The 13,487-nt window shown below is 44.4% G+C and overlaps 1 protein-coding gene across 2 annotated transcripts in view; it reads right to left on the minus strand.

Annotated features, from left to right (window-relative positions):
* NCAPD3 (non-SMC condensin II complex subunit D3) overlaps positions 1 to 13,412 on the minus strand; it is a 47,977-nt gene extending 34,565 nt beyond the window's left edge. For both annotated transcript variants that reach the window (XM_048827177.2, XM_048827176.2), the window contains exons 1-8: positions 13,281 to 13,412; positions 5,028 to 5,182; positions 4,250 to 4,412; positions 3,276 to 3,460; positions 2,158 to 2,328; positions 2,010 to 2,071; positions 1,651 to 1,738; positions 298 to 431 (exon numbers count right to left, since the gene is read on the minus strand). In XM_048827177.2, coding sequence (XP_048683134.1) covers positions 298 to 431; positions 1,651 to 1,738; positions 2,010 to 2,071; positions 2,158 to 2,328; positions 3,276 to 3,460; positions 4,250 to 4,412; positions 5,028 to 5,182; positions 13,281 to 13,344 — 1,022 coding nt within the window. In that variant the 5' untranslated portion in view covers positions 13,345 to 13,412. The remainder of the gene's footprint in view (positions 1 to 297; positions 432 to 1,650; positions 1,739 to 2,009; positions 2,072 to 2,157; positions 2,329 to 3,275; positions 3,461 to 4,249; positions 4,413 to 5,027; positions 5,183 to 13,280) is intronic.
* Positions 13,413 to 13,487: the final 75 nt, after the last annotated feature.

Consider the following 13,487-nt stretch of genomic DNA (forward strand, 5'->3'; position numbering starts at 1 on the left):
GAATTAAGGGATACATTCCTAACTAAAGGTCTCCTTCATCACACTCAGTTATGAACTAAAATCCTCACAATTTGCTGCAAGTCTAAAACAGGAGATCTTTGCCCTCCCATCCCAGTTTTCAACATTCAGTGTTTTTTCCCCTCAGAAGACAAGTCCTATGTTAGCTCTTCTGACAGAAATTGAAATTAATCCTCACCTATACACAACAGCTTCAGAATAAGCCTTAGTTATTCTAATCCCTCTATTAACTAGCAATGGGGAGTAAGATTATGCTAACCAAACAACTTTGTACTTCACCTGATGAATTTTATTCCCTGATTCCTAGCACCAATAACTTGTGATGTGACAGAAAGGGCTGTATGCCTGGATCCTTCTTCCCCTTCCAGCATGAGGATGACATTGAGGAGACGATGGAAGATACGGTGCAGAGTCTGGAAGAAAAAGACACCCAGAATCAGCTGATCTTCAACAACAAGTACAGGAGCTAGAATACCACTGTGTCTTGGTTAATAAAATAATTCAAGCAGGTTCATACGAAACTATTTTTCCCTTACAAAATCCAAACAGAATACTTTAAAAGGGAAGCTACATACACAGAGAGCATCTTTCTTATACTGGGGTTATACTTACCCTAACTGATGTCATACAAACCTGAAAAGACCTAAAAAGTTACTTTCCAGCAGGACAATCAAGTTAAAAAGGTGCATAATTTCAAGTGGAACACAATATAAGAGTAACTGATTGAAATTTAACAGCCTGTGGTGTACAGGCCGTCAGACTTCTGGCCTTAAACTCTATGAATCAGGAACAACAGAAATCCACAGAACTTGGGGAAATTCATTATTTTCCTCACAGAAAACACCTTAAATTAAACGCCTATGCTTCCTTATGCACTGATGGTTCAGAAGGTACATTTTTGGCATTCCATTGCTTGCCACACTGTTCCTATTATTCATATCATTTGACTGAGGGGCCTGAGCAACAAAGAGATAGAAAGGAGGGTTCAAACTCTGAAAAAATGAGACTAGTGCCCTCTTGACATTAGATTACAATCCAGAAAAACATGGATACTTTCTAAGTTCACATGCCCTATGGAAACACAGATACAATATGTAAATAATTAAGCATTTATGCAGGGTGCTTGATTTAACAAAATAATAAAAAAGGTCAAGCTGCAGACTTTGGTATAATGAGATGTTCCTATGAGAAAGAATTTTCTGCCCATTTGCATTAATCCTGTTTACCACTGTGCGTAATATTCCCACAATCCCCACTGCCCCTATCACCAAACTGTGCCACAACAGAGAATACTAACAGACAGAATTAGAGCACCACCTAGCAGGAAGCAAGAGAACTGGCAGTTCAAGTCAGTAACTGTTCAGATTCTCTGCTCTAAGATATTAAAGAGATGCAACTTTACTTAGCTTTTGAAACACAATCCCTAAAATGTTTTCATTAAACTATGCTATATAGATACACAACAAATCCTCACAGAAGTCACAGGATATAGGGATGAGGAAAAAGAGGTACCTAAGCCTATCTCCAACTGGGAAACAACGTATATAATGAAAGTGGCTTGTTAAAGGGGGGAATAATAGTTTCTTTTTGATGTATAAAGAAAGACCTGAAAGATTTTGTCAAGACTTTTACCTTATTTTCTACACCATGAAGCGGGGAGCACAGCAACCGCAGCCCGTGATAGGCCAACTCTGGGACATATTTTGCTTGGTTTATGTTCCTGAACAAAAGAATACGTTGAGATGGCTTCACCTACTGCCGGATATTTATTAACTTTAATAAAGTGACCAAACATACTCTGTATTAACTGGAAAGACATGTTTAAAATTCACTGAATATCATTTCTATGTAAATTAGGAAGAACTAATTCAATATTATCTAGAGAAAAATCACTGTTTTCATTTTAACATCCACAGAATAATAATACTTAACATATTCACCATATTTACCTCTTCAAAACAATGTATTAACATTAAGAAATAATAGCTCACATTGTTCCTGAAAACTCGAATTCATGCACTGCAGGCTCAAAACTTGTCAACTCAACAAAGGTCTGCAAGAAAGCAAAGGGGTGATGTTATGTGAGGGGCAGTGATCAGGATCTGTCTGTGTGCCTGAGTCCTTAGTAGTCTTAGTTACCTGCATGCAGTTCTGCACACAATGAGGTTTCTCTTTCAGAGAGAACTTGGGCAGAAGTCTTAAGAAGTTTTTCAGGAGGAGGAGGATGGCTTCCCGAATTTGAAGCAGATCATGTCCTGAAAAATAAACCTCTTCTTCTTGATCCTCATCCTCTTCAAAAATCTCATCCATCTAGATTGGTAGAAGACAGAAGTATCATTTATCATTGATACAACCGCTTTTTTTCTTAGAAAGCAGGAACTCTTATTTGTACTATGCAGAAACTCTGAGGCTGGAATTTATTTAATTAATAGTAAAGCAGGATGGAATTTGCATCCAACGTACCAAATATTTTATTTCAAACTATTTAAAGGCATTTACTATTAGCTGGGAAAAGGGAGAAGGGGGCTCCCAGAAAAATCTCACACAGCTTGTTCCCATCTGAGATTTTACAAACAAAAACACCTGAGGAACTAGGGTTGGGCGTCTGAATTCTGATATTGATGTACACAAAGCCAAATTCCTAGCTCTGCCTACTCTCTTCCACCCTCTTTCATCATGACCCTGCCCTCATGTTCAGATTTCTGATATCCAGTTCAGGACTCAATTAATGTTAACAAATATAACAAAGAAGGTTTTAGAAAAGTTAGAACTTTTCAAGAGGTGCAGTCATGTGCACTTCATAGGAGGCTGCAAGTATTTAGTCCTTAGTCTCCCATCATTAGATTAGTATGGAGATCTGAATACCCTTAGTCCTCTAGTTCTGCTAACATGCAGATCTCTTAAATATACAAAACAGCTACAGGCTGCACTCATGATTAACATCAACATGTCTATACGCTGCTGAACATGTTAACAATATGCTGAAGAACAGCACGCTTTCTTCTGTCGCAACTCACTCATCATCAAAGAAACTGCCAGCTAACTTTGCATGCCTGGCTTTTCAGAAGTTTGTAATGATGTGCAAAGTAAAAAGAACACAGTTTGATTTCAGAATGCAAGGTTGAGAGAGTAAAGTGCTGGAAGATAAGAGAAGTCTCATTTTGACTTGGAAATTAAATAAGCTTCCTATTGAGTTATGAATTAATAGAGAGCATAAGGATACTGTATCTGAAGATACTGTATGAACATTATCTTACATCAAAGTTCTCTTTCCTGGTTGGCCTTCCTTTCTTTTTATTTCTTCTTGCTTCAGCCTGAGAGCTTTTAGCATGATCCTTTTTCCTTTTCCTAGTCAATTCACACCCTTGAGGCCAGCTCTTTCTCAGGGTGTGAAGACATTTGTCAAACATCACTTGATGGAACACCTGATGAGCCACGCTGCCTGCCCAGAAACAAAACAGCCATTTTCAGAACAAAACTACAAATAAATGAAAAGCATAAAATTATTCAGCCATCTGCTCCACTTGTTTGCACAATCAGATGGCTAGAACACGAGTGCCATTCTGGTGACTTGAGGTTCAGAAAGTGAAAAATCAGTATTTAAGTTAACAAAATTAAATTGCAGGAAGGAGTAAAATCAGCAAAAACGTTCTCTGTTGGTGCTGATAGAACAGGACAATGAGCCAAACTGGAATTTGCTGTATTATTTAACACAAAACTTTTAACTAGAACGTACATCAGCCTTAAAACACAAAAAGATGCAGCCACAGATTCAGCCTGCTAGAAAACTCTGATTACCTTTTATTTTAGTCAGAGAATTTTGCTTTCATGATCAGCCTGATAGCAATAGTGAGCTGAATCCTCTCTATCTGCAAAGCAAGTACAGCACAAGCATTGGCAGTACAATCTTTCCCTGGTGAAGTTCAATCTCCATGTCACATTCAGGCCCCTCTGCTAAAACTGCCAGTCAGGGGGAGAGACTGATTAAGATGTCTGGCAATTAGGACCTGGACTGAGATCATCAAACTGTTTCACATACAACACCAAAGCACTAAGACTATAGCAACTTTCCAGCACTGCACATCCACACAACTCTAGAGGAGAATGGCTCAACAGCCATTACCAATCCAACTTCATGTTCTTATGAACAAGGGACATGTAAAAGCACTGTCCAGACAGCTTGAGCCAAATTAGCCACACTAGCACTAAAAAGGAAGGTCTATCTACTTACCTGGTATTTCAAGCAGTAAGAAGTACAGCCCAGCAGCATGGAGGGCACATAACCGCTGCTGTACAATAGCCTTTTTATTCTGGGCCACTTGGACAAAGTGATACAACACAGCCACAAGAGCACTGGGGGAGAGATTGTTCTCAGCAAAGAGGGTCCAGATACTCTGAGACAAAGCAGAAAACTGATCGTAAGAACTATGGTAAATCTCACATCAATTTCCCCCCACTTGCTACTATGGCCACTCAAATCAAAAAGAACACAAAGGGCTATGATGCCGGTTTGAAGGAAAAACAGGTCATTCACAAGCTAGATTTTTTTTTTTTTTTAATTCACTGAACCACGCCATTTGGGATAACCAAACTTGTTTAAATTAGAGATTTTCTTTCATGATTTTAAGTAAATGGATGGAGAAGAGATGGTTAGAACAACACTTACATTCAGAAGACGCCTAGCCACTACTTAACCATAGAACTCTTTTGTGAACCACACCAGGGCAATACAGTTCCCCGTCAGCTACCATTAACACTTTGAAAAATTGTCCTTCTGTCCACTCCCCACATACGTAGGTTTTTTATTTTAATATCCTTTCTGTGAAACAGCCTGCATCTCAGATATGTATTCTTTGAATACAACTGTATAAAATATCAGTTACTCATTCGGAGGTCAAAATATTTAATTACTAAACTACTACAGAAAGATGGGGAGAGCATGCATAGTAGGAAAATTCAGTGGGTACATCTTTGCTACCAAGTAGAGAGATGGATAATTTCCAACTTACTTCAGTGGTCCCATGGTCCTCGTCAACAAAAGAGTAGAGAGTCTTGTAAAGTTCGCTGAAGGCATCAAGTCCATCCTCTGTGATCCCCTCTTCTATTCTGGAATCCAGAGGCTCTGTCTCAGTGAAATCTAGTTCCCAGATTGTGTCAACCCAGGCTGGGGGAAAAAGATGCAACACACACACACTTATTCAAAAAATATAAGAGACTTATATAGAACTTTTCATTCCAAAGCACTTTATAAGTTTGATCTAAAAATATAAACAGGGATCACTTCACTTACCACTGAAGTGTGGCCACTTCTGAGAAGGAATGTGACAGTTTTTTATGAGTATAAAACAGTTTAGGATAGGAGTACTAATACCTGCATTTGGGCTGGCATTAACAAAACCTTTAGAACAACAATCCTTTAAAGATAAATCTCTCACTTTGACTTATTAAATGTACCTATTTAAACCTCAATCACAAATACAACTTTTTTTTTTATGTGATTTTTTATGAGTTAGGTCAATATTCACAAGGTGACTCCCTTCAGCTAATCAAGAATAAAGTCTTCCCCACGCCCAATCCCTTCAGGAAAACCTCAGAAATTGTACAGGCCTTGCACTGTGCAATGAAGTTCAACAATTCAATGTTTTGTTAGCGAACTGGCAAAGGACACTTTCAGAGCAAAGGACCCTTTCCCCAAAACATCCTGCCACAGGCCTCTCCTTGAGGGTCTGTTAACTCAGGAGCCTCAGATGACCGTAGATGTGTCAGTCTCTTTCAATATGTGATTCTGTATCTTAAATCATTTGGAGCTCTATAGGTCTAAAACTTGGAAGCTATTTTTTCTTGTCCCTGTGCAGGTTATAAAAAGGTAAAATGCTGTGGTATTCTCCATTACTGAGGTGAAAGGAAACACAATTCACCATCAAAGATCATAAACTGTGGGGAACTCAGAAAGAGGTGGAATTTGTCCCAGGCCGGTGCTTGTGAAGGTTCTTTCTGCTATGAGATTCCATTCCCTGTTTTTCTTTTTAGAGGCTCACAGTAATTACAAGAGGACATAAGGATGTACATGTTATTCCTTTATAATAGCTTATTAAGGGTACCCATATTTCTGGCACCTGGACAAACATGAAAACAAACAATTTATAATTACCACGATAGGAAGTAACAGTAATCCTCCGTTAACTATTCATCAGGAAAGAAATCAGATAGTAGGGGTAAAAAAAGGACAATGCCTTAGATCACTGAAATGTAGGGCTGGAAGGGACCCTAAGAAGTCATCAAGTCCATTTCCCAGCACAGAGGAAGGACCAAGTATACACAGACCACACCTGACAGGTGCCTGTCCAAATTGTTCTTTAAAACCTCCAAAGATGGGGGTTCCACAACCTTCTTTGGAAGCCTATTCTAGAGTTTAGCTACCCTTTAGTCAGTTAGAAAGTTTTTCCTAATATCTAATCTAAATCGTCCTTGCTGCAGATTAAACCCATTATTTCTTGTCCTATCTTCAGTGGACATGGAGGAAAACTGATCACAGTCCTCTTCATAACAGGCCTTAACATACTTGAAGACTGTTATCGAGTTCTCCTTGGTCTTCTTTTTTCAAGCCTAAACATGTCCAATTTTTTAACCTTTCCTCATATCCCAGGTTTCCTAAACGTTTTTAATCATTTTGTTGCTCTTCTCTGGATGGTTCGTCTTTCTCTTGCTCCTAATGTATTGAAAGAACCTCTTTTTTATTGCCTTTTATCTCCCTTGCTAGATGTAACTCATTTTATGCTTTAGGCTTTCTGATTTTGTCCCTACATGCTTGTGCTATTTTTTTGTACTCCTCCTTAGCAATTATGCCATGTTTCCACTTTTTGTAGGGATTCCCTTTTGATTTCCAGGCCATTAAAGAGTTCCTGAGAGAGCCATATTGTTCTCTTATTATTCCTCCTATCTTTGTTTCGCATTCAGATAGTTTGTAGTTGTGCTTTTCAGTTACTGGGTAATTATTTCACCTAGGTATCATCTTCACACTCAAAATGTTCTCCATGTTCCTGACATTCTTGGGAGTGTGGCTTTTCCAACTACAAGTGACAGTCCAAATAGACTTTTAAAGACAGTAAAATAAAGACAATATAATTCAGACTGGCAGGATGAAAATCTGATCTCTCCTCCGCCTTTACAATAGTTTGCAAAGGCTAATTTATTTTTTTCTCTTTAAAAAATAAGAATGCCAGAGTACTCTCAATTAGGTGCAGTATTATGCATTTCCTGCACTAAATTATTGTGCAGTGTCGCCGAGCACTGTTAAACAGCTGCCATACCACAGGCTGTAGCTGGCTGTGTTTCAATGCTGGGAGAAGTAATACCTGTATATATGTCAAAATACAAACTTAGATGTTGCTATTTATATGATTTTTGACAGATAAAAATGCTGCTTATCCCCAAGTACCATTTGACATTTTTATTTACTTAAATTATTGTACTAGCAAGAAACCAAGAGAAAAACCACAGACGTTAATAATTATTTATTAAAATTGAATGCAGAAATTGAGATTATTGTACATTTCAAACCATAAATTTGAGAATTACATTTCATATTAGTTTCTTATTGACAAAGAATTAATAGCAATAGCGTGTGGAAGTTACATACAACTCTGAGATAGATATATGTGTATATACACACACACACACACACATATCTGAATTGCTGTTGCTGAACATTTCAGCAAGAATGTCAGTTCAAAATTTGGCTCAATTTTTGCATTTGTCTTATTTATTTAAACACAAAGCCCAAAATCAACAAAATTATTTTTACACTCCCACCCCCACCCCTAAGTTTTGCTCTAGCATTCTTATGGAAATTTTCAGCAAATGCAAATTAGAATCACACAGCCCAGAGGTGGGCAAACTACGGCCCACAAGCCACATCCAGCCCTCGAGCTCCTGCTGGGCAGCAGGGTCTGGGACTTGCCCAGCTCCCACGCTCCAGCCAGGAAGTGGGCTCGGGGGCCGCTCTGCGTGCGCATGCCACAGATCTGGGCAGCTCCCAGAAGCAGTGACAAGTTCTCCCTATGGCTCCTATGTTTAAGGGCAGCCAGGGGGCTCTGTGTGCTGCCACCACCGCAAGCACCGCCTCCACAACTCCCATTGGCTGGGAACTGTGGCCAATGGGAGCTCCAGGGGTGGCTCCAGGGGCAGCGTGCAGAACCCCTTGGCCGGGCCTCCACGTAGGAGCGGGAGTGGAGACATGCTGCTGCTTCCTGGAGCTGCTTGAGGTACGTAGCGCCCACAGCCTGCACCCCTGAGCCCCTCCTGCCCCAGCCCAGAGCCCCCTCCCGCCCTCATCCCCAGCCCCACCCCAGAGCCCACACCCCCTCCTGCACCCCAACCCCAATTTTGTCAGCATTCATGGCCTTCCATACAATTTCCATACCCAGATGTGGCCCTCGGGCCAAAAAGTTTGCCTATCCCTGACATAGCGTATTGGACAGATATGCAACTTCTTCTGCTGTCTACTACTGACAATTATGTCAATAAGAAACTATTCTCAAGTTGCATCCAATGAAGTGAGCTGCAGCTCCCGAAAGTTTATGCTCAAATACATTTGTTAGTCTCTAAGGTGCCACAAGTCCTCCTTTTCTTTTTGTGAATACAGACTAACACAGCTGTTACTCTGAAACCTATTCTCAAGTAGCATCTTCTAAACTCTAACAGAGTTTTCCAAACAAAAATGTCTATAAATAGAAAAGGAGTACTTGTGGCACCTTAGAGACTAACAAATTTATTTGAGCGTAAGCTTTCGGGATCTACAGCTCACTTCATCCGATGCATTCAGTGGAAAATACAGTGGGGAGATTTATATACCTAGAGAACATGAAACAATGGGTCTTACCATACACACTGTAACAAGAGTGATCACTTAAGGTGAGCTATTACCAGCAGGGGGAAACCTTTTGCAGTGATAATCAAGGTGGGCCATTTCCAGCAGTTGACAAGAACGTCTGAGCTATCTTCGAGATACCACTGACTTCCTGAGGAAACTACAATCCATCGGTGATCTTCCTGAAAACACCATCCTGGCCACTATGGATGTAGAAGCCCTCTACACCAACATTCCACACAAAGATGGACTACAAGCCGTCAGGAACAGTATCCCCGTTAATGTCACAGCAAACCTGGTGGCTGAACTTTGTGACTTTGTCCTCACCCATAACTATTTCACATCTGGGGACAACGTATACCTTCAAATCAGCGGCACTGCTATGGGTACCCACATGTTCAATATCTTCATAAATGATCTGGAGGATGGTGTGGATTGCAGTCTCAGCAAATTTGCGGATGGAGTGGTAGATACGCTGGAGGGCAGGGATAGGATACAGAGGGACCTAGACAAATTGGAGGATTGGGCCAAAAGAAATCTGATGAGGTTCAATAAGGATAAGTGCAGGGTCCTGCACTTAGGACGGAAGAACCCAATGCACAGCTACAGACTAGGGACCGAATGGCTAGGCAGCAGTTCTGCGGAAAAGGACCTAGGGGTGACAGTGGACGAGAAGCTGGATATGAGTCAGCAGTGTGCCCTTGTTGCCAAGAAGGCCAATGGCATTTTGGGATGTATAAGTAGGGGCATAGCGAGCAGATCGAGGGATGTGATCGTTCCCCTCTATTTGACATTGGTGAGGCCTCATCTGGAGTACTGTGTCCAGTTTTGGGCCCCACACTACAAGAAGGATGTGGATAAATTGGAGAGAGTCCAGCGAAGGGCAACAAAAATGATTCGGGGTCTGGAACACATGACTTATGAGGAGAGGCTGAGGGAACTGGGATTGTTCAGTCTGCAGAAGAGAAGAATGAGGGGGGATTTGATAGCTGCTTTCAACTACCTTGAAAGAGGGTTCCAAAGAGGATGGAGCCAGACTGTTCTCAATGGTAGCTGATGACAGAACAAGCAGTAATGGTCTCAAGTTGCAGTGGGGGAGGTTTAGGTTGGATATTAGGAAAAACTTTTTCACTAGGAGGGTGGTGAAGCACTGGAATGCGTTACCTAGGGAGGTGGTGGAATCTCCTTCCTTAGAAGTTTTTAAGGTCAGGCTTGACAAAGCCCTGGCTGGGATGATTTAATTGAGGATTGGCCCTGCTTTGAGCAGGGGGTTGGACTAGATGACCTCCTGAGGTCCCTTCCAACCCTGATATTCTATGATTCTATGTCCCCACAGTATGCCAACATTTTTATGGCTGACTTAGAACAACGCTTCCTCAGCTCTCGTCCCTCAATGCCCCTACTGTACTTGTGCTACACTGATGACATCTTCATCATCTGGACCCATGGAAAAGAAGCCCTTGAGGAATTCCACCATCATTTCAACAATTTCCATCCCACCATCAACCTCAGCCTGGACCAGTCCACACAAGAGATCCACTTCCTGGACACTAGGGTGCTAATAAGCGATTGTCACATAAACACCACCCTATACCGGAAACCTACTGACCGCTATTCCTACCTACATGCCTCCAGCTTTCATCCAGACCACACCACACGATCCATCGTCTACAGCCAAGCTCTGCGATACAACCGCATTTGCTCCAACCCCTCAGACAGAGACAAACACCTACAAGATCTCTATCAAGCATTCTTACAACTACAATACCCACCTGCTGAAGTGAAGAAACAGATTGACAGAGCCAGAAGACTACCCAGAAGTCACCTACTACAGGACAGGCCTAACAAAGAAAATATCAGAATGCCACTAGCCGTCACCTTCAGCCCCCAACTAAAACCTCTCCAGCGCATCATCAAGGATCTACAACCTGAAGGACGACCCATCACTCTCACAGATCTTGGGAGACAGGCCAGTCCTTGCTTACAGACAACCCCCCAACCTGAAGCAAATACTCACCAGCAACCACACACCACACAACAGAACCACTAACCCAGGAACCTATCCTTGCAACAAAGCCCGTTGCCAACTGTGTCCACATATCTATTCAGGGGACACCATCATAGGGCCTAATCATATCAGCCACACTATCAGAGGCTCGTTCACATGCACATCTACCAATGTGATATATGCCATCATGTACCAGCAATGCCCCTCTGCCATGTACATTGGTCAAACTGGACAGTCTCTACGTAAAAGAGTAAATGGACACAAATCAGACGTCAAGAATTATAACATTCAAAAACCAGTGGGAGAACCCTTCAATCTCTTTGGTCACGCAATTACAGACCTAAAAGTGGCAATTCTTCAACAAAAAACTTCAAAACCAGACTCCAAGGAGAGACTGCTGAATTGGAATTAATTTGCAAACTGGATACAATTAACTTTGGCTTGAAGAGAGACTGGGAGTGGATGGGTCATTACACAAAGTAAAACTATTTCCCCATGTTTATTCCCCCTCCCCCACTGTTCCTCAGACGTTCTTGTTAACTGCTGGAAATGGCCCACCTTGATTATCATTACAAAAGGTCCCCCCCTCCTCCTGCTGGTAATAGCTCATCTTAAGTGATCCCTCTCCTTACAGTCTGTATGGTAACACCCATTGTTTCATGTTCTCTAGGTATATAAATCTCCCCACTCTATTTTCCACTGGATGCATTGGATGAAGTGAGCTGAAGCTCACGAAAGCTTATGCTCCAATAAATCTGTTAGTCTCTAAGGTGCCACAAGTCCTCCTTTTCTTTTTGCAAATACAGAATAACAGGGCTGCTACTCTGAAACCTATAAATAGAAGCAGCTGCTAAAAGAAATAAACATCCCCCTACTGTTTTTGAAAACTACACATTCTGCAAGCTTCTGAAATAGAAAACAATGAAACCGGAAACAAAGAAAAGTTAAATCAGACAGCTCAACTGATCTATGAATCAGAGCAGCTTTTTATTATCCACAGAAGAGATGCAGCCCAGTTTTAATATCCACGGCATTATTAATAACTAGCAAACTACAGCAGAACGGTGGCAAACTGGACAACAGGGGGCTGCTGAATACAGTGATTTCCGACAATGGAGAAAATGCTCAGTGCAACTGACAAAGGGAGAGATCCCAGATTCGGGAAACAGGCAGTGACAGATAATCCAGGTGGGGGCGGCTCTGGTTTTAAACCCTGAGCTCCCCATGAAGCAGGCCAATAGCACTGGAGCTATTCCACAGAGGGGCACGGAGACGAGCAGCGATGTTCAGGGCAGCTTGGGGAGTAGAATCCAGGAGTCCTGGCTCCCACACCAACCTGTTCCAGGATCCCACAGACACTCCCCAGGCCCGAACACCACACAACTTCCCAGGCCAGCCCCTCAGTCCACTCTCTTTGGAGGTGGAGCTCTTGTGGGGTAGGAGGTAGATACAGAGGACAACTCAGGAACCCTCCCTCACCCTAAGCCCCAGGCATTGCGGACGGAGGAAGCAGTGACTACCCGAGCCCCCAAAAGCCCCTTCATCCTTCAGCCCCTGGAACCTCAGAACGCCCCACCCTCCGCCTCGTCCAGTTCTCCTCCCCCCCGCTTCATCCATTTCTCCTCCCCCCCCGCCTCGTCCATTTCTCCTCCCCCCCCCGCCTCTCCCAGCCCCCCCGCCTCGTCCATTTCTCCTCCCCCCCGCCTCTCCCAGCCCCCCCGCCTCGTCCAGTTCTCCTCCCCCCCCGCCTCATCCATTTCTCCTCCCCCCCGCCTCTCCCAGCCCCCCCGCCTCGTCCAGTTCTCCTCCCCCCCCCGCCTCTCCCAGCCCCCCCGCCTCGTCCATTTCTCCTCCCCCCCCGCCTCGTCCATTTCTCCTCCCCCCCCGCCTCGTCCATTTCTCCTCCCCCCCGCCTCTCCCAGCCCCCCCGCCTCGTCCATTTCTCCTCCCCCCCCGCCTCATCCATTTCTCCTCCCCCCCCCGCCTCTCCCAGCCCCCCCGCCTCGTCCAGTTCTCCTCCCCCCCCGCCTCTCCCAGCCCCCCCGCCTCGTCCAGTTCTCCTCCCCCCCCGCCTCTCCCAGCCCCCCCGCCTCGTCCAGTTCTCCTCCCCCCCCGCCTCTCCCAGCCCCCCCGCCTCGTCCAGTTCTCCTCCCCCCCCGCCTCTCCCAGCCCCCCCGCCTCGTCCAGTTCTCCTCCCCCCCCGCCTCTCCCAGCTCCCCGCCTCATCCATTTCTCCTCCCCCCCGCCTCTCCCAGCCCCCCCGCCTCGTCCAGTTCTCCTCCCCCCCCCCGCCTCTCCCCGTAGGATCCCCTCTTCCTTCAGTCCCCCTCCCCTGAAGGTCTCCCCGGCAGCCCCGTGGCCGGGCTCAGGCCTCCCGCCGCTTACCCGCACTGACCGCCCGCAGCCCCCAGCTCGCCAAGCCCCGCAGCGGCCCCTCGGCCGCCACCATCCTGCCTTCCTCGCTTCGGCGCCGCCGGTGCCTTCGAACCCGCCAATCCGCGCTCCGGCCTGGCAGCGACCAATCACCGTCCGCTGTCGGCGGGGGCCAAGGACTGGCTGGCCGGCCGCGCCTGCGCGGGGCGCCCACAGCGG

Source organism: Caretta caretta, chromosome 22 (genome assembly GCF_965140235.1).
Source record: "Caretta caretta isolate rCarCar2 chromosome 22, rCarCar1.hap1, whole genome shotgun sequence".
Lineage (NCBI taxonomy): Eukaryota > Metazoa > Chordata > Testudines > Cheloniidae > Caretta > Caretta caretta.